Below are 21,418 nucleotides of genomic sequence, written 5' to 3' on the forward strand. Positions count from 1 at the left end.
GAGTCGAATCATCCGGATCATCACAATGAAGATTTGTTTCACAGTGGATGTCTGTCTGGAAGAAACTGGAACATATAGAATGTACAGTGCAGGGAAAGTCCTGTCCTGCTAGTCATTTCACCCCCAGTCTGCTTCCCTAGTAAAATGATTCAAATGATTTGGTTCATAGATCCGGATCTTTTCAATGACCTGATTCGAATGATCCGAATCCTTAAAAAGATCCGGACTTCCTATCACTAACCTGGAGACGCTGCTTTGAGAGCCGCATAACACTGCTCAATCTGACGTCCAACTTCAACACCACCACGCGTTGCACTAGGGGCACATTATGCGACCATAACGTCCCCTAAACCGCAACTTCTTGGTGGGAAAGTAGCCTTAAACAATACCAGTTGCCTGGCAGCCCTGTTGCTCTCTATGGCTGCAGAAGTGGCTGAATCACACACCTGAAACAAGCATGCAGTCTGACTCCAGTCAGAGCACCTGATCTGCATGCTTGTTGAGGGGCAGTGGCTAAATGTATTAGAGACACAGGATCAGCAGGAGAGTCGGGCAACTGGTATTATTTTAAAAGGAAAAATCCACATCCTTCTCAGTTTAGGTTCCCTTTCAAAATCTGACACTTATTACTCTGAGAGGGAACGCTCAGGATCCTAATGAGGCTTCCCTCGGTTGTCTCAAGACCCCTGATGCTGCGCGAGGCCCTCCATTAAATCAGGCCTGCGCAGCTCCTCTTCCTGGATCAAGTGTACGCAATGGCTGCGCGAGCCCGCATGTGCAGTAGCACAAAGTCGGGGACTCTTAGCTGGCTATTGAGGGCACTTGCATCCAGGAAGAGGAGCTTCGCGGCCCCAATGTGATTAGTGGCAATGCAGCGCTCAGCAACGGGGGACCGCGGAGTAGCGAGGTAAGACTCAATGGGATCCTGAGGTTTCCCTCTCTTAAGGTAAGTATGTGAGCTTCGGCTCGTGTACACTTTAAAGGACACCGGAAGTGAGAGAGGGATATGGCGGTTGCCATGTATATTTTCCTTTTAAACAATACCAGTTGCCTGGCAGCTCTGCTAATCTCTTTGGCTGCAGTAGTGTCTGAATCACAACCCTGAAACAAGCATGCAGCTAATCCAGTCAGGCTTCAGTTAGAGCACCTGATCTGCATGCTTGTCCAGAATCTATGTATTAAAGCATTAGAGGCAGAGGATCAGCAGGACAGCCCGGCAACCGGTATTGTTTAAATATAGCAGCCTCCATTTCCCTCTCCCTTCAGTTGTCTTTTTTTTAAGTATTTTCACTTTATGAAAGTAACCTTTGTAATGCTGAATACACACAATGCAGTTTCCCGTCTAATCAAGGGGAATTAGGCCATTATTTCTGTCATATCCGCTCTGCTCCCATTCTATAACTTGGCAAGTTTCCAAAATTATAATGGGAAAACCAATTCCAATATAGTTTGGCAGCAGTTGTGTGGACATGTACATACAATCCAATTTCAGATTACCTGTCGCTCGGATGGAAAATTGCATAGTGTGTACCCAGCATTTGGGCCGGTTCACACTTTCGTTGAAGTGTCAAACAGATCCGTGAACGGATCTGATCACCGGTCGATATGAACCATTTTCACCCCATTGCCACTCTGTATCCGTTCCGCTGCTTCCATGCCATTTCCCCACATCCCCCACCCCCAACCCCAAAGTAGATTTTTCTGGATAGAACAGTCTGTTTCTTCACTAGTGTGAAGAAACGTTCCGTTTTCCTATTGCCCCCCATGCAGCGCTTCAGCTTCCGTTTCCATTCCGCTGGACTCAGCAGTCTGGAAAAATTGGTGCAGCAAGACTTGTATTCTGTTCAGCGGATTGTGCGAAACGGATCCGTTTGAACGGATGGATGTGAACAGATCCATAGGTTAACATTGGATTTATTCGCATCTGTTAGGATCCGCTCTGATCCGCAAACGGAATGTTTTTCAATGCCAGTGTGAACCAGACCTGACAGTTCAGATTAAGGCACATGCTGTTTGTTGCAATGGTGACTTGGAACAGTTATCTATGAATATGATCTATTATCAATATTATTTATCAATTATATGATCTAATTAATGATCAATTAATGATTATGAAAATATGGCGTTCCTACCATAGGGTGGCAAGGGGCGCCTCGCTCCGGGTGTCGGGCGCCCCAGGGGGTGTCATCAAGGCCTCCCACAGAGGCCTGTGCAGAAGGGGGAAGCAACACAGAATGGAGGGGTGGTGGGGAAAGCGGCGGGGAGGGGGGACGGACCCCCCACCTCCCTCACCTGGGTCTCCTCCTTCTGGCGCTTCCCCCCTCCTAATTAGCAGCAGCTTTAGATATGCGGGCAGGAGCGGGCAGAGAGGACTTACTCACCTGCTTCCTGCGTTCCAGGCGATGGTGCACAGTCACGTGACGCTGCTCTCCGCCTTCTCCACCACCCACTGTGCTTCCTGATTAGCGGAAGCGCAATGAGTGACAGAGAAGTCGGAGACCAGCATCACGTGAGGATGACGCTGTGCGCCATCGCCAAGAAGCAGGTAAGTCCTCTCCGCCCGCTCCTACCCGCTTATCTAAAGCTGCTGCTAATTAGCAGGGGGAGGTGCCAGAAGGAGGGGACCCAGGTGAGGGAGGTGGGGGGTCTGGCCCCCCTCCCCACCACCCCTCCTTTCAAGCTTCCCCCATACCAGGAGCAACTATACTACTGGGGCAACTATACTGGGGAGTGGGAGCAACTATACTGGGGAGTGGGGGCAGCTATACTAGCTATTCTGGGCAGCTATACTAGCTATTCTGGGGGCCGCTATACTAGCTATTCTGGGGGCAAATATACTAGCTATACTGGGGGCAACTATACTAGCTGTACTGGGGGCAACTATACTAGCTGTACTGGGGGCAACTAAACTAGCTATACTGGGGGCAACTAAACTAGCTATACTGGGGGCAACTATACTAGCTGTACTGGGGGCAACTAAACTAGCTATACTGGGGGCAACTAAACTAGCTATACTGGGGGCAACTAAACTAGCTATACTGGGGGCAACTAAACTAGCTATACTGGGGGCAACTAAACTAGCTATACTGGGGGCAACTAAACTAGCTATACTGGGGGCAACTAAACTAGCTATACTGGGGGCAACTAAACTAGCTTTACTGGGGGCAACTAAACTAGCTTTACTGGGGGCAACTATACTAGCTATACTGGGGGCAACTATACTGGGGGCAACCAAACTAGCTATACTTGGGGCAACTAAACTGGGGGCAACTCTACTAGCTATACTGGGGGCAACTATACTGGGGGCAACTAAACTAGCTATACTGGAGGCAACTATACTAGCTTCACTGGGGGCAGCTATACTGGGGGCAACTATACTAGCTATACTGGGGGCAACTATACTAGCTATACTGGGGCAACTATACTAGCTAATACTTTAAATTACAGTTAGCTCCGCCCTCATCTGGTCATGATCACGCCCATTTTTTTGCCGGTTGTGGTCACGCCTATTTTTTTTGGGGGGGGGGGGGGTGTCTTTTAATACCCAGCACCGGGTACCAAATGCCCTAGGTACGCCACTGATGTGTGTGTGTATGTATATATGTGTGCGTCTATGTGTGTATATGTATATGTATCAATTAATGTATATGTATATGATTTATTAATATTTATTGTAATTATTATTATCTAATATCAATTATCTATCATCCACTTATCCATGAATTTGTCAATAAACCTAATGGTTGGTTTGCAGGATGTGGTAGGAAACCAGCACCCTTTGAGGAAACCTAAAGAAACGTGGTGAGAACCTACAAACTCCATGCAGCTAGTGTCCTGACATGTTTAGAGATGCTAGTATTTCCATACTTTGCATGCAAATTTAATGCAAATTGTCTACAGCTTCAAACTGGCACTCTAGCTGAATGAAACAGCAGCAGGCTGTGTTTGCAGTGCTTAGGCCTACCTCCATAGCATCATCCTAGCGCTCCAGACTTCAAGAGGGGTGGGGCACAGACTAAGTTAGCTGATAAGATCACTGCCTGTTCTCCAGGAGGTCTGTGCTATAAGGCCTAGCTGGTAAAAGAGATCAGGTATGATTGGACACCAAGTAATCAAGGAGCTGCTACACGGATAGAACCGGCTCTGACAAGGTAATCCTTTATCTCTGGAGGAACGCTACAGATTAGCTTTATATTTATCCTGCCTAATTTAATTATTTATGAATGTATCAGGTGACAGTTTAGCTATGGTCTCTGTATGGACACACTATTCATCTTTCTAACAAGTAGTCTGTTCTGTTCTATGGAGAAGGTTGGAGGAATCCCAGAACTTGAGTAAAGGCTCTTACACACATCAGACTATAGTCTTTGGAAAATGAAAGATCACAGACCAATCTTACCACCCTTCATGTAGTATGAGAGCCATACTCTACACAGTCTATTCTATGGAGCTGAACTCCACATCAGAAAAAAAATCTTTGCAAGATGCTGCACACACAGATGCTGTACAGACACAAAAGATCAGTATCTGCAAAAGATCTGTTCCTGCCAAAAATCCATTCCTGCAAATTGCAATGATAGTCTATGAGATCTGCAGATCATCATACACACATGATTTAACTGACATTCATCTGCAGATCAAGCAATCGTCCGCAGATCTGAAAATCCATCCTGGTGGATCTGATCTGCAGATGAATGTCAGTTAAATCATGTGTGTATGATGATCTGCAGATCTCATAGAGTATCATTGCAATTTGCAGGAATGGATTTTTGGCAGGAATGGATTTTTGGCAGGAACAGATCTTTTGCAGATACTGATCTTTTGTGTCTGTACAGCGTCTGTGTGTCCAGCATCTTGCAAAGATTTTTTTCTGATGTGGAGTTCAGCTCCACAGAATAGACTGTGTAGGTATGGCTCTCATACTACATGAAAGGGGGTAAGATTGGTCTGTGATCTTTCATTTTCCAAAGACTATAGTCTGATGTGTGTATGCACCTTAAGGACCACTTTATACTAGATGCCGTTTGTTGCGTTTTGCAGTCCATTTTCGATTGTATGCAAAATGCAGGGACATCCTCAATGTAAAGAACACAGCAGGAATCCTTTTATACTACTGCAATTTGATTGCAATCTGATTTTGCCCGATCGCATACATACTGCACGATGCATTTCTTCTGTTTTTTCTCTTAAAGGGGAACTGAATATAAGAAAAACCAAAGTGCAATTGTGGGATGGAATGCAAAGAAAGATATGTGTGGCTCGTGTCGCGCAGGCGTAGTTGCCGTCGACTTAAAAGTCGACAGCACGACGGTATTGAAACTTGCTGGCAGCAGTAGAATGTAGGATCTAGAAGACCAACACGGGACAGGAAGGCTACAAGGGGCTGGCAGAAGCCCCAGGTAAGTCAAACACTTTTTTTTGTTTTTGTTTGTTTTGTTTATTTTTTTTAGTACCGCTTTTAATTCCTGGCACCCTTGAGAAATCACATTGTAAAGTTGCATAGAAATCACATTGCATTTGTGATTGTGTTTGTTGTTTGCGGTATGAGCCCCAGGTCAACATTTTTACTGAGCGCCAGCAGCCATCTCTGAGACGGACGTGGCACTTGTGCTGATGCAGATTAAGGGCTCTCTTCCACTATGAAGCGCAATTGCCTTTCAATTTTCGCTTTGTGATTAAGCTACTATACTCAGTATAGTAGAGCTCAATTGCATCCAAAACGCGGCAGGACGACAATTGCGCTTGGACCCAAATCGCGATTCAATCGGATCACACTCATGGAAATGCTGCTGCCATTTCCATTAGTTTTACTGTACCTGTGTCTTGCAATCCGTAAGCAATCGGAATCAAATCGCAGGGCAGTGGAAAAAGGCCCTTACATCCTAATCCCCCTGCCCTGCCAGTGTGCAGCAATGCGGATCCGAGTATGCAATGGATTGCATTACCTCCCCTCGTAAATCAAAAGCAGCCCATCGATTTTAATTTAGCTTCCGAATTTGCGTGAGAAAAAGTGGAGGGAATGGAAATGGGTTCAAGTTCCCTCATCAGACATCACAAGTACATGTTAAAGAGACTCTGTATTAAAAAAAAAAATAAAAAAAAATGCTCCTGGGGGATACTCACCTCGGGAGGGGGAAGCCTCTGGATCCTATTATTATTATTATTATTTATTGAATTTATAAAGCGCCAACAGGCTTCCCCTGTCCTCCTCCGTCCCACAGTGGTCTCTGTCTGCCCCTCGGAAGGCACAGCCGACAATTTGTCAGGCTGTTCAATACTTACCTTCCCTGGCTCCAGCGGGTGGCGCTGTTCTGGCTCTCCGCTCGGAAATAGACGGAAACAGCCGTTCCAGGTGCACAAGACTTGCGCCTGTGCAGTAGAGCAGACCCGACTAGGATCGGCTGTTTCCACCAATTTCGAAGCCAAGAGCCGTTACTGCGCCTGCGCTGGAGCCGGGAAGGTAATTATTTACATCCCCGCCATTCGGGGAGCTGTATCGCCACCGCTGTGGGACAGAGGAGGACAGGGGAAGCCTCAATAGGATCTAGAGACTGCCCCCTCCAGAGGTGAGTACCTCCCAGGGGCGTTTTTTCCTAATACAGATTTTCTTTAACTTCCCTGGCGGTCAATTAAATCCGCCAGGGAGGCAGCACGGCACTATTTTTTTTTTATTTTTTTAAATCATGTAGCTAGCATAGCGCTAGCTACATGATAGCCGCAGAGCAGCGGCATCCCCCTACCCTCTTCAATCGCCTCCGGCGATCAGGCCCATCAGGAAACGGGATTTCAATGAGGGCTTCCCCATCGCCATGGCAACGGGCGCGATGATGTCATCGATGTGGCATCAGAGGGAGTCCCGATCCACCCCTCAGCGCTGCCTGGCAATGATTGGCCAGGCAGCGCTCGGGGGGGGCACCCTCTGACGCGGCGGGTAGCGGCGAATCGGCGGTGAGCGGCGGCGATCGTAAGTAAGACACAGCTAGCAAAGTGCTAGCTGCGTGTATATAAAAAAATTATGCAAATCGGCCCAGCGGGGCCTGAGAAATTCTCCTGCGTGGCTTACCCTGTGTCCAGCACGGGGTTACCGCTAAGGAGGTTAAAGGATACCCAAGGAGATGTGACATGATGAGATAGACATGGGTATGTACAGTGCCTAGCACACAAATAACTATTAACTATGCTGGGTTCCTTTTTTTCTTTCTCAGCCTGAAAGAGTTAAACATCAGGTATGTAAGTGGCAGTTAGGGCCCTTTTCCACTAGCGCGTTTGCGCTGGCTGAATCGGAAAGTCGCAAACCGCTAGCGATTTTACAATCGCTACGGTTTGCTTTTTAACATAGGAATCGCGGTAGGTCATTTCCACTACCGTGATTCGTTTTTTACAGGAACGCGAATGCGCGGCAGAACGATTATTGCCGCGATTTTGCTATGTAGTGCATAGCACAGCAAAATCGCGACCGCAAACGTCGGGAAATCGCTGCAAATTTTTGTACTTTTGCGATTCAGCAATCGCTAGCGTTCAGCGTGAACGCTAGCGACTGCTAGTGGAAAAGGGCCCTTACTGTCTGAGACAGGACTGGGCCAGACTACAGTGTGACCCTCACTGATAAGAAATTACAACTATAAAACACTTTCCTAGCAGAAAAGGACTTCTGAGAGCAGAAATGAGATTAAAAGAGTCAATAGTTCATATATTTTAGCTCTGGCATACTTCAATGAATGTGTCATTGAGCAAAAACAATAAAACAGTGAAAACGTAAAAAGGAGATTTAGGCCTCTTTCACAGTAGGACGTTGCGTTTCAGTGCGACGTTAAGGTCGCACAATGCGGCCCTAATACAACGCATATAGAACTTGGACGTTTTCTAATAACGCTACACGTTACACACAAACTCAACATGTGCACTATGAATGTCGTACAGACTTACTATTGCTGTGCGTTAGTCTGCGTTGAAACATTTTCTAACGTGCGACTTTAACGTCACACAGTGAAAGAGGCCTTAAATATAAACATAAGACTGTGGAAAATCTTAAACAGTAATTTTTAGGAAAAGCAGGACAGTTGCAACTGTTTTGTCATTTGTTTATTTTCACCTCGGGTGTCCTTTAAGCCTGGTACACACCATGCAATTTCTCATAAGATAGATGGGTCGAATCGATGATTTCCAACAGGTCTGATCTGATTTCCAATCCTTTTTCTGATAAATTTGGTATAGAAGTGATTGGAAATGCGATCAGTAAAATGATCGGAAATCAGATCAGACCTGTCGGAAATAAGTTACTCTGACAGAAAATTGCATTGTGTGTACCAGGTGTTATATTTTCAGGGGAGACAATCTGGAATATTTCAAGGGACCGATATCCAAGGTGCAGAAAGGTATTCCTTATTCAGCATCATTCCACTTCAAGCAAAAATACATCTGACCTATAAGACTCAGTTGTGTCCATCTGTCGGTTGAGCCAGGCCACCAACCCCCCTCCACCTCCCATTAATCTCAATCCTTCACTTCTCACTCATGTGCTGCTCACAGCTTTGTGTATAGCGATTCCTGCAGCTCCTCTCGTCAGGACTGCGCTGGGAGGATGTGTGTGTCCTGCATGATAAGAGTGTGCTGGGTGGGCATTAATCTGTAATAAATGGATTTATGCCATGGCTGAGTCCATTCAGCGTAGTACTAATGTGGTTAGACTTCCTGCACTTTAATTACTCTTAGGAGCAGCAGTAGCATTAGATGTAGGGGGAGGAGTGTGTGTTTGGGGGGGTATCTGCTTCCCTTGGCACTTGATAGGAGATCTGCACACCTCTCATAGCTCTGTGCCCAGGGTAGGCAGGTCTAAGCAGCTCACATAAGCACCCTGCCCCTTCTAGCTCCGGAGCAGATACAGCAGACTATAGGCTGCAGCCTGTTCTGCTCTGTGAGGAGATACACCACATACACACACATGGGGGTGACAGCAAGCGATGCCAGCCCTGCAGGAGATGGGGGGACTCAGGTGACATCAGTATAAGGAGACATGGGGGTCAGTTACAGGCTGTGTTGTCTGAGGAGCTGAGAGAACAGCGAGGGATGCCACCTGGGCAAGAGAAATCCCAAACAGACCGTGCATGAGACTGCCAGCCAAGAGAAGCGTCTTCATTTCCCCAGGAGGAGAATTTTGCCTTATCTTACCTGCCTGGCATCATGATGGGTTTCTGGACTGTGACAGACTCTCTACTGCTGCTGCTTCTGTGGCTTCTCTCCTCTCCAAGTAAGTTTCATTCTTTTTTTTTTTTTTTTTTTTAAGTCTATGGTCAGCTCAGCTGTGGTGGCACTGCAAGTCCCGGAAAGCTTTGTTAGTGGGAAAGGCTAGCTTTAGTTTCTCTGAGAAAGGGTTGAGTTTTAAGAGAAGGTTTGGCTAGCTATAGGATCTGCCACCCCTCACTGAGAAACTCGCACACCTAAATATTGAGGCATTAGTAAAGCTACTAAGAACTAGTCTGTGACATTCTTGGACATGTCGTTCTTGTCATCTAAGGGGAGAATTCTAGAGGAACTGGAAGCTGAGGGAGATTTTTCTTCTGAGATAGCAATCCTATAGGCGTTCCTGGGAGTTGTAGTTCCTTCCTTCAGATATGTAGAGGGGGCTTTCAGCAAAGTGGATAACGACCCTGGAAGCCTGTACTTTATCAATTAAAGGACAACTGTAGCAAGAGGGATATGGAGGCAGTCATATTTATTTCCTTTTAAGCAATACCAGTTGCCTGGCTGTCCTACTGATCCTCTGCCTCTAATACTTTTAGCTATAGACCCTGAACAAGCATGCAGCAGATCAGATGTTTCTGACATGGTCAGATCTGACAAGATTAGCTGCATACCTGTTTCTGGTGTTACTCAGATACTGCTGCAGCCAAATAGATCAGCAAGGCTGCCAGGCAACTGGTATTGTTTAAAAGAAAATACATATTTTCTACAGTTGCTACAGTTGTCCTTTAAATTGGGATGCGAGTTCTGGGATTTGCAGTTCATAATCACTAGTACGTTTTAGAGATCACTATTAGCTGAACGATTCGACAGAGATGCACTTTGTTAACATATGACCCTCTGTCAGTCAGGCACTTGCTGGGGCTTGTAGTTCACCACAGCAGAATTACTGTAGAGAAATTGCTTGGTAGAATTGCCTGGTTATGGCTTTGAGTTTGCCAAATAGCTTCTGCTGGGATTTGTAGTTCGACCTTTTTAGGCTGCGCTCAGAATGACTGCCTTTCTATTCTTAGTTTGGGCGATCCGTGCCCTGGGGAACTGTAGTTGCCACAGACGCAAGGTAGGCTGTGTCTGTGGGAGATAATTAGTATTTTATATCTGTGAAATGTATGTTAGAATTTACAGAGGTAGCTACAGGTCTTCTGCTGCCTTAGAGGGTTGTGTGGAAACTGTGTCAAAGCGGCTTTTGTAACGCAATACGTGCTTCAGTAAGAAGAGCTGTTTGGTGAAGTGTCCTAGCTTTGAATCACGTCCACTAGATTCCAGCACATTGGACAGCAGTGTGTGTGTCGGGGGTATCACTGTGGATCGTTATGATATTTCAGCACCTTGGACAGCAGTATGGTCATTTACTACAGTATAAGATTCAGCACATTGAACAGCAGTAGGGTCATTTACTACAGTATAAGATTCAGCACCTTGGACAGCAATGGGAGGCTACAGGATTTCAGCACCTTGGGCAGCAATGAGGGGTTTAGCACTGGGGACAGTTATGAGATTTCAGCACTTTGCACAGCAATGGATGGTTAGGTTATTTCAGCACATTGGACAGCAATGGGGTTATTTACTATGTGATGTCAGCACCTCGGACAGGTACTGTGCAGGATTTACAGACAGTTAAAGCTGTACTTTACTTCACAATTAAAAAGCACAAAACTGCGCAGGTGATTTTCCTGCGATTAGCACGGTAAAATCCCTGTACACTTACGCTATTCAGAGCGATCGTGATCAGCGCTTTATTAAGTACTGCGATCGCTACACAAAAATGCTGCTGGTAACGCGTTTGCGGATTGGCGCTAATCGCAAAATGCCCACGATTGGTGCCAATCGCCATGGTGAGATCACTACCATAGGTTAGAATAGCACTAGTGATTTAAAAAGCGCTAGCTCTTTGGCGATTAGTGGGTATTGGCCGTTAATCGCCCTAGAGTGAATGGGCCCTTCAAGCAGTGTTTCTCAAACCTGTCCTCATGACTCCCCAACAGTGCATGCTTTGCAGGCAGCCTCACCTATGCACAGGTGGGGTAATTGGTGTCTCAGCTACATGGAATCCACCTGAGACTCTAATTACCCCACCTGTGCATAGGTGAGGTTGCCTGCAAAGCATGCACTGTTGGGGAGTTATAAGTAGGAATGGTCAGTAAGATGCAAATAATTTTAACTTAATTTTAACTTAATGCTGCATCAACTCAATGTTATTTGCATCTCATTGGCCATTCTTAAGTACAGGTTTGAGAAACGCTGCTCTAGAGATATCATAGGTTCTAAACACCTAGTACAAGTACCTCGGGGGTGCTTAGGTTGGTCCCTGGGGATACCTGAACTATCATCTCTGTCTATTCATTGGCTATTCATTGCTTACAGACTGAAAAATTATCAATGATATCTAAATAAATCATAATTATTTTAGTTAATCAAAGCATAAATGAATGTCTAAGCAAAGTTGAGTACCTCTACATATATATAAATATTGGTCAGGGGGCGCTTGAGATGATGCTGCTCACTACTGGTGTACTCGGCAAACCTTGTCTATTTAAATGGGTACACCCTGTAATAATGTTGGGAAATGCTGTTGTAGACAGCTGTGCGGAGAAACATGCTTTGAGTACATTGAACAGGTCTGGAAAGAGAGAGAGTGTGCATTGCAACCTATATCTTTCACAGTTTTATGTCCTATGAGTAGTCAGTGGTTGTAAGACAAGTCTATAAATCGCACTCAATTTCTAATATGGATTATGTATAAGGCGTGTTTTGCTGTTGTGGAAGAATCTCAGTCAAGTGCAGGAATAGCACAGGACCCTTAAAGGGAACCCACGGTGAGAGACATATGGAGGCTGACTTTTTTATTTCCTTTTAAACAATGCACATTTCCTGGCTGTCTTGCTGATCCTCTGCCTCCAATAATTTTAGCCATAGACCCTGAACAAGCATGCAGCATATTAGGCGTTAGAATGGATTAGCTGCATGCTTGTTTTAGGTGTGTGATTCAGACACTACTGCAGCCAAAAAGATCAGCAGGACAGCCAGGCAACTGGTATTGTTTAATAGTAAATACATTTGGCAGCCTCCATATCCCTCTCACTTCAGGTGCCCTTTAACCACCCTGGCGTTCTGATTAAATCGCCAGGGTGGCTGCGGGAGGGTTTTTTTTAAATAAAAAAAAAACTATTTCATGCAGCCAACTGAAAGTTGGCTGCATGAAAGCCCACTAGAGGGCGCTCCGGAGGCGATCTTCCGATCGCCTCCGGCGCCCAGAATAAACAAGGAAGGCCGCAATGAGCGGCCTTCCTTGTTTCGCTTATATCGTCGCCATGGCGACGAGCGGAGTGACGTCATCGACGTCAGCCGACGTCCTGACGTCAGCCGCCTCCGATCCAGCCCTTAGCGCTGGCCGGAACTTTTTGTTCCGGCTACGCTGGGCTCAGGCGGCTAGGGGGGCCCTCTTTCGCCGCTGCTCGCGGCGAATCGCCGCAGAGCGGCGGCGATCAGGCAGCACACGCGGCTGGCAAAGTGCCGGCTGCGTGTGCTGCTTTTTATTTCGTTAAAATCGGCCCAGCAGGGCCTGAGCGGCAGCCGCTGGCGGTGTTGGACGAGCTGAGCTCGTTCAGACCGCTCAGCTGGTTAAGCCTGAGAGCACACCTGTTTGTCAGTTGTCACTGAGCATTTTTTTGCAGTGTGTTTCTGTATGTGTGAAAACATGCACGTTTTTTCACAGAAGCAAATGTGATGGAGAGAGGAAATGCACTGAGTGCTTCACTGCTATCAGTTTTGCTTTTTTATGCATGGAAAAAAAACACATTGAAGGGTGCGCTAAGCCCAGTGTTTTACAAACCTGTCATTGCGGCCCCCAAATGGTGCATGCTTTACAGACAAACTCACCTATGCACAGGTGGGGTAATTAGTGTCTCAGCAACATGGAATCCCCCTATCTAATTACTTCACCTGTGCATGGGTGAGGTTGCCTGCAAAACAGGCACATGGAGTCACAAGGACAGGTTTGAGAAACCCTGCACTTGCTCTGTGATTAACATTGGTTCTCAGTTTTCCTGTGCAGAGAACGCACACAGACACGGTGTGCACCCACTTTTGGAAGATAAGAGATGGTGACTAGATTGAACTAACAGCACTGGGGAAATGAGGAAAACATTGTAAAGATAACCATCTCTGCTAATTAAACGCTGGCTTTCATTAGTTTTGCTTAACTAAAAGCTCTGGCAGATAATTCTTTACTTGTTGCGTTCTGTGCTGCGCTACTCCTTGCTGCCTGTTGTTAAAGGAAGGTGAGTCACTGCAGATGGGTAATTGTGTATTGTGCATACGTGAGGAAGAGCATTGATGTCTCGATTGGTAGAGCAGATCACTGTAAAACACATTTGTGGTAGAAAAGTTAATTAGTCTTCTGTGTATGAATAATGTACCAGTACATTACACAGCGCTGTACGAGAATTAGGGTGTGCCATAATATGAGCTTGCATAACCATTCGAGAATTAGGGTGTGCCATAATATGAGCTTGCATAACCAATCGAGAATTAGGGTGTGCCATAATTTGAGCTTGCATAACCATTCGAGAATTAGGGTGTGCCATAATTTTGAGCTTGCATAACCATTCAAGAATTTAGGGTGTGCCATAATTTGAGCTTGCATAACCATTCGCAAATTACAATATGCCATAATTTGAACTTATATAACCATTCGAGAATTAGGGTGTGCCATAATTTTAGCTTGCATAACCATTCAAGAATTAGGGTGTGCCATAATTTGAGCTTGCATAACCATTCGAGAATTACGATATGCCATAATTTGAACTTATATAACCATTCGAGAATTAGGGTGTGCCATAATTTTAGCTTGCATAACCATTCAAGAATTAGGGTGTGCCATAATTTGAGCTTGCATAACCATTTGAGATTTAGGGTGTGCTATAATTTGAGCTTGCATAACCATTCGAGAATTAGGGTGTGCCATAATTTGAGCTTACATAACCTTTCAAGAATTAGGGTGTGCCATAATTTGAGCTTGCATAACCATTCGAAAATTAGGGTGTGCCATAATTTGAGCTTGCATAACCTTTCAAGAATTAGGGTGTGCCATAGTTTGAGCTTGCATAACCATTCGAGAATTAGGGTGTGCCATTATTTGAGCTTGCATAACCATTTTATACCACATGGCAGGAGAAGAGAACATTGCACAATCTAGCTTAAAGTCCATCAATTTTTTGGATAAAAACACTTTTGGATCATTCTAGAACAACATCCTTAAAATAATTGAGGCATGTAGGTTTTATTCTTTTATTCATCATGCATTCAGCCTTTGAAAATATTGGCACCAATGGGCATTCAATATTTTACGCCCTAGTAAAGATCTCGACACTTACATGGGATAACTGGGCAGAACATTTAGGACAATTATAGAGCATGGGAATATCTGTGTGCCAAATCACATAAAATCATTGCTGAGCTTTGGAAATTTTGGGGAAAATGGTTGATCTCACATTTTGTTTGCACTGTGCTTTGTAGTCGATAAAAAAAGGTTTACGTTGCCAATCTCCAGCTTCGTGTGTTATGCGTATAAAAATAAGTTTGACCTCAAAGTAAGTTCGACTTGTTTTCTTTGTAACATATTGGCTTGCAAAGACCTATTCTTATGTCCATATTTCAAATATATAGATTAGTATGGGTTGTCTGTCAGCAGCTCCTCTGTACGTCAGGCCAATCATTATTCCTGATGAATGATTGCTGTAAGAAAATCAATTACAGGACAAGTCATCTGGAGATGATGTTTTCAATGAAACGCAATTGGCAGAACTTTGACTAAAATTTACCAATAGACCCTGGGGGATTGGGGAGTGGCCAGATGTGATCTTATAGCTGAAAAGGTTTTTTTTTCCCTTCTGTAAAGTCTCTTGATGACATGCATGATTAGATGTTTCCTGTTTATGCATGGGGACGGGAGGGAGAGAAACCAAAGGACTCTTCTAGTGTCCCGGGCAAGGAAAGTTGACAAATGGTGAGTCACTTTGCAGCTGAAGTTCCAGTTCCAGAGTATTTCCTAGCGTTATCGGTTAAGCACCTCCGAGGTTTTGTGCTGCAAGATGAGGGGGATTATGTTGGGTTTGGGGGTAAGGGTCAGGCATCTGAAAGGGGTTGATGCTGGGTTGGGAGGTTAGGGTTGGGCATCAGGAAGGGATTGATGTTGGATTGGGAGGTAAGGGTCAGGATTCAGGAAGGGGTTGATGCTGGGTTGGGAGGTTAGGATTGGGATTCAGAAAGGGTGGATGTTAGGGCTGGGCATCAGGAAGGGTTCGATGATGGGGTTTAGTAAGGGGTTAATGTTGCGTTAGGAGGTTAGGGTTGGGGATCAGGAAGGAATTGCTGTTGGGAGGTTAGGGTTAGGCATCAGGAAGGGATTGCTTTTGGGTTGGGAGATCTAGGGTTGGGCATCAGGAAGGGGTTGATGTAGGGTTAGGATTAGGCATCAAGAAGGGATTGCTGTTGGTTTGGGAGGTTTAGGGTTAGACATCAGGGAGGGATTGCTGTTGGGTTTGGAGGTTAGGGTTAGGCATCAGGAAGAGATTGCCATTGGGTTGGGAGGTTTAGGATTGGGCATCAGGAAGGGGTTGATATTTGCTTGGGAGGTTAAGGTTAGGCATCAGGAAGGGATTGCTGTTGGGTTGGGAATCAGGAAGGGGTTGGGTTGGGAGGTTAGGGTTAGGCATCAGGAAGGGATTGCTGTTTGGTTGGGAGGTTAGGGTTGGGCATCAGGAAGGAATTGATGTTTGGTTAGGAGGTTAGGGTTGGGCATCAGGAAGGGATTTGATGTTGGGTTGGGAGGTTAGGGTTAGGTATCAGGAAGGGATTTTTGTTGGGTTGGGAGGTTTAGGGTTAGGCATCGGGGAGGGATTGCTGTTGGGTTGGGAGGATAGGGTTAGGCATCAGGAAGAGATTGCTGTTGGGTTGGGAGGTTTAGAGTTGGGCATCAGGAAGGGGTTTATGTTGAGTTGGAAGTGTTAGGCATCAGAAAAGGATTGCTTTTGGGTTGGGAGGTCTAGGGTTGGGCATCAGGAAGGAATTTGATGTTGGGTTGGGATGTTAAGGTTGAGGTTCAGGAAGGGGTTGGGAGGCAAGGGTTGGGCATCAGGAAAGGGTTGATGTGGAGTTAGGAGGTAAGGGTTGAGGGTCAGGAAGGGGTTAATGTTGGGTTGGGAGGTTAGGGTTGGGCATCAGGAAGGCATTGCTGTTGGGTTAGGAGGTTAGGGTTGGGCATCAGGAAGGGATTACTGTTGGGTTGGGAGTTTTAGGGTTGGGCATCAGGAAGGGGTTGGGTTGGGAGGTTAGGGATCAGGAAGAGATTACTGTTGGGTTGCGTGGTTTAGGGCTGGGCATCAGGAAGGGATTTGATGTTGGGTTAAGAGATTAAGGTTGAGCTTCAGGAAGGGGTTTGGTTTGGTATCAGGAAGGAGTTCATGTGGAGTTAGGAGGTAAGGGTTGAGGGTCAGGAAGGGGTTGATATTGGGTTGGGAGGTAAAGGATGGGCATCAGGCAGGGGTTGATGTTGGGTTTGGAGGTAAGGGTTGGGCGTAAGGAAGGGGTTGATGTTGGGAGGTTAGGGTTGGGCATCAGGAAGGAGTTGAGGTTTGGTTGGGAGGTAAAGGAATGGACATGAGGGAGGGGTTTATGCACAAGAAGGGTGGTTATAATAGGTATAAGGATTTTCACGAAAGTGTTCTTCTGCTTAGATGATCAGGGTAAAATAAAAATTATTGCATAGTTGAACTACTCCTAAACCCCCTCCTCCTCACTCTGTATTCATCCATAGAATAGATTTTCCCATTTGCTTTGAATTCATTTGGAGCTTCACAGCTTGGCTCTTTGTTGCACTCTCCAGAATCCTTTTTGTCAGGCAATCTACACTCTCTGGGGGCCACATTTCCACCCTTGACTTCCCCTGCACCAATGCGAGCGTGAGTGGAAACCATGAAAAGCTATGTTACCATCCAGAAGGCAATACATTGGGGAGGAAACATGGAATCCAGTGCCACACCCCTTCCATAAACTACACTGGTAGGGAGGGTGAGTGACCACCTAGCCATGTTCAGAAGGCAATGCAGGAGGGAGGAAACATGGCAGCCAGTGCCACACCCCTTCCATAAGCCACACTGGTAGGGAGGGTGAGTGACAGCCCAGCCATGTTCAGAAGGCAAAGCAGGAGGTAGGAAATTTGGGAGGCCAGAGCCACAACTACCTCCTCCTTAGGCCACAGAAGGGAGGGTAAGCAACAACCCAGCCATGCTCCCCCCCCCCCTCCCCTTCTGCCCACCACAAAGCGATGTGGTGTGCTGGGATTGGTGGTTACAACTCCTCCACAGAGGAAGGGTGAGGCAGAAAAAAAGGGTATGAGTCTTAACTTGACTGGTGGGGAGGGGGAGGGGTGGATATAAAATCAGGCTCTGCACTACATATGATTCAATGATAAAACGATAATAATCACAGTGAGGTGAAATTATCAAAGAGGTTCACATATTGCTCAAAAATGATCAATCAATTTCTAGGCACATCTAGAAAATGAAGTCCAACACAGATACAGGTATAGCTCTTCGAAGGGGAAGTCTGCAAATGGAAGAATCTGCCAAATGTAATGTCAATGAAACGCATGTAGCATCACAGAGAGGGTGCTGGCAAAAGGTTTTCTGTGGTCCTGAAGGCTGTTTATTCCAGGTCTTCTTTTTAGTGACAGCCTTGCTTTGGTCTGTCCGCCCGCACCTTACATTCATGCCACTGTCACTCATCACTCTGTGTATTTTGCATTTCCGATGGTTTTCTGTTCAGCTCTGCAGCCTGCTACAGAATAATTTATATAGCTTTCTCTGTTCTCTTGGATGCATTAAAGGGAGCCTGAGGTGAAAATAAACTGATGAGATAAACCATTATATTTTTCCTCCTCAAATTACTTTAAGTATCCCGTTTTTTTTTTTTTTTGGTTTTTTTTACACATTTACTAAGTATGTTGAATGACTTAATCATGAATGAATTAAGCATCCTAGAGTTAGCAAAAGGTCAATAGTTCGTGTATTTGATCTCTCCCTGCCCTCAGAAGTTTTATTCTGCCAGGGAAACTTTTATGGCTGTAATTTGCTTATCAGTGATGTTTACTATATTGCTGACAAGGTACCAACAAGACAGAAACTGTCTTCCATGCCTAGAAATTAACTGTTTCGAATGACACAGAAGCAAAAAAAACCTCATGATATAATGCATTGGTTGTGTAATACGGATAATTAATAGAACATTAGTAGCAAAGAAAATTATGTCATATTGTATTTTCAGTTATATAGCGGTTTATATAACATTGTATCATTCTCTAATCATGAGTTTTCACAATACTCTCAGCATTTTAAATGATTTCACAGAGCAGGCTAGTGACCATTTGAGCTTTGCTCTGCAGAAAAAAAACATAAACAAAGAAGAAACAATGAGAGACAGTTGACATAAGTTCTTCTGTTCACAACTTTATAAAGGCGCAGAGCTCACAGAAGCTCTTTTGCATAGATAACAACTGAAGTTTCTTAACTCTTCCTGTACTGGAAACAAACAATATTAGACTCCTATCTGTACTACTAATGTTCTATTTCTTGCTGTACTACACATACAAATCATTATATCATACGTTTATTTTTACTTCAGATTCTCTTTACGGCAGCAAAATAAAACAAGTAAAACAGCTTAGTTATTATTTTGTTTTATAGTGTACATACACCTGTTAATCTCATCATGTCACATGTCGCCTCGGCTACCAAACTTAAAAAGAAAAAAAAGCTTTTACAACATTGTGCGCACACACATCACTACAAATAGAAAATACAATTCTACCCAGCTGCTACTCTGCCATTGCTTGCAAATTTTGATTCGTGGATTGCTGCATCAAATTCAGGCTACAAGGCACCACCAAAACACAAATGCATGAAAAACGATTGAAAATTGCAAACGCAATACACTAACTTAACTTGTGTGAACTTTCTGCAATTTTCTTTGCATTTACGATTCTGAGAGCTTGTTTACTAGTTATTCCAGCAGAACACCTGATCCTGCCTAGGCATCAGTCTGCAATTAAAGCACAACTGAAAAGGGAAGGGTATGGAGGCTGCCATATTTATTTCCTTTTAAGCAATACCAGTTGCCTGGCAGCCCTGCTGATCTTTCTGGTTAGTAGTGTCTGAATCACACACACACACACACACACACACACACACCTGAAATAAGCATGCAGCACAGACAGGCACAGCTAATATGCAAACCCAGCATGTTAACCCTATGTCTGCTTCCATGAAAGCAGGAAGTAAACACAATGCAGATTTGCAGGCTTTGTATAAGCTGTAACAAAGAAATGTTTTTTTTTCTGTAAAGGTAATTATGCTGTTGCTTATCTTTTAGAGCAGAGGGGAAATTCTGAGTTCAGGTCTGCTTTAAAGGGAACCCGAGGTGAGAGGGATATGGAGGAGGCCATATTTATTTCCTTGTTAACAAAACCAGTTGCCTGGCAGTCCTGTTGATCTTCTGGCATAAGTAGTGCCTGAGTCAAAACCCTGGAACAAGCATCTGGATAAAGTAAAACCTGAGTCAGAGTACCTGATCTGCTGCATGCTTGTTCAGTGTCTATAGCTAAAAGTATTACAGACTTAGGATCAGGAGTCCTGCCTGGCAACTGATATTGTTTAAGGGCTCGTTTCCACTTGTGCGGCGTGCGTCTGCGAGACGCGCATCGGCACTGAGCGGGTGGGCGGGATCACAGGAGAATCCCATGAGCCGTGCCATGCACGGCTATGAGAATCTCAGCCTCCCGAGGGAATTCTGCGGGGGGTTCTGGCCGAATCGCTACCACAAGCGATTCGGCCGGCGGCCCCATTTACCCCTATGGCAGAGTTTCCCCGTGCGATTCATGTGCGCGGTTTCCGCGATAGTGGAAACGGGCCCTAAAAGGAAATAAATATGGCAGCCTCCATGTCCCTCTCACCTCAGGTTCCCTTTAAGCTGGGTGCACACATGAGATGAGCCTTTGCAAAATGAAAGAGCAAAGATCATCTGTAGATATTCTTTGCAAAGAACAAAAGACCATCAAAGATGGATATAAAGATATGTCTCGCAATCTTTCAGATTCATCTCGGTGGATCTGATCTGCAGACGATCGTTCGTTAAGGTGTGTATATCATCTCCAGATATTTCTTAACTTCTGTGTGCACAGGCATGCATGAAAGAGAAGGCAGTAAATGTCCTCCCCCTCCCCAGTGCAGTATACTTTACCTGTCCGTGTCTGCCGCTCTGTCCACATAAACGTTCCCTGCGTGGTTCCCGGCGTATACGTGGGCGCGTGTGGTACCTTGCGCATGCGGCTACATTACGCCGGCAACCACGTGGGGCATGTGTATGAAGGTGGAGCCAGTGGCGGCCTCGGACAGGTAAAGTGTACAGCACCGGAAGGGGGGGGGACGGGGGCAGACATTCTACATTGGGGGGAGGGGCAGAACAGTGGGGCGGCGGCTGCGGCATTACAAGGCCGATTCCGAAGAGTTTTCATGCTGAAATTGATCAGGAATCGGCCTGTGGTGTATGGGCAGCCGACAGATCTCTCTCCAATCAGAATGGATCAGAGAGAGATCTGTCTCTTGGTCGATCTGCCCATACATCTTCTGATGTATGGGCACCTTAAAGCAGCAAAGGTAATTTGATAAGCAAGGAAGACTTCTAGACCGCCTTGCCTTTAATCTTATTTTCCATACAGTTCCCCCCCGAAAGCCTTTAATGTTACTTTCATTAGCGATCACGTTTTCCAATGCTAGTCAGAAGAAAATAAATATGACTAGATAGGCGCATTTTTAAATGAATCTCCATTTGGGGGTCTTCGGTTCACCCCAGGCAGTAAAACTAGGGCCACAGATCTTCTGGGACACCGGGGGAGACGCATCGACTATCCGGCCTCCAACGCCGTAACTCCCCGCAGGGCTGATGTAGATGCTGAGACGATGAACAGCAATCATCTCTTATTAAACCAACAACCTCGGGGGGATGAGAATTTAGATGCAAAACTGATAGAAGAAAATCTACAGACTTTAATAAAACATGTGTAAAGTAGGCCTCTGGCCAAGCGCAGACTGCCAAGGGAGGAGGGGAGGGGGTCCCGCAAGAC

At 45.4% G+C, this 21,418-nt stretch overlaps 1 protein-coding gene across 1 annotated transcript in view; it reads left to right on the forward strand.

Moving 5' to 3' along the window:
* The first annotated feature begins 8,578 nt into the window (after positions 1-8,578).
* Positions 8,579-21,418, forward strand: part of CHRNA4 (cholinergic receptor nicotinic alpha 4 subunit) — a 117,320-nt gene continuing 104,480 nt past the window's right edge. Inside the window, exon 1 of the mRNA XM_068263476.1 lies at positions 8,579-9,247. Coding sequence (XP_068119577.1) covers positions 9,181-9,247 — 67 coding nt within the window. The 5' untranslated portion in view covers positions 8,579-9,180. The remainder of the gene's footprint in view (positions 9,248-21,418) is intronic.

This window comes from Hyperolius riggenbachi, chromosome 12 (genome assembly GCF_040937935.1).
Source record: "Hyperolius riggenbachi isolate aHypRig1 chromosome 12, aHypRig1.pri, whole genome shotgun sequence".
Classification (NCBI taxonomy): domain Eukaryota; kingdom Metazoa; phylum Chordata; class Amphibia; order Anura; family Hyperoliidae; genus Hyperolius; species Hyperolius riggenbachi.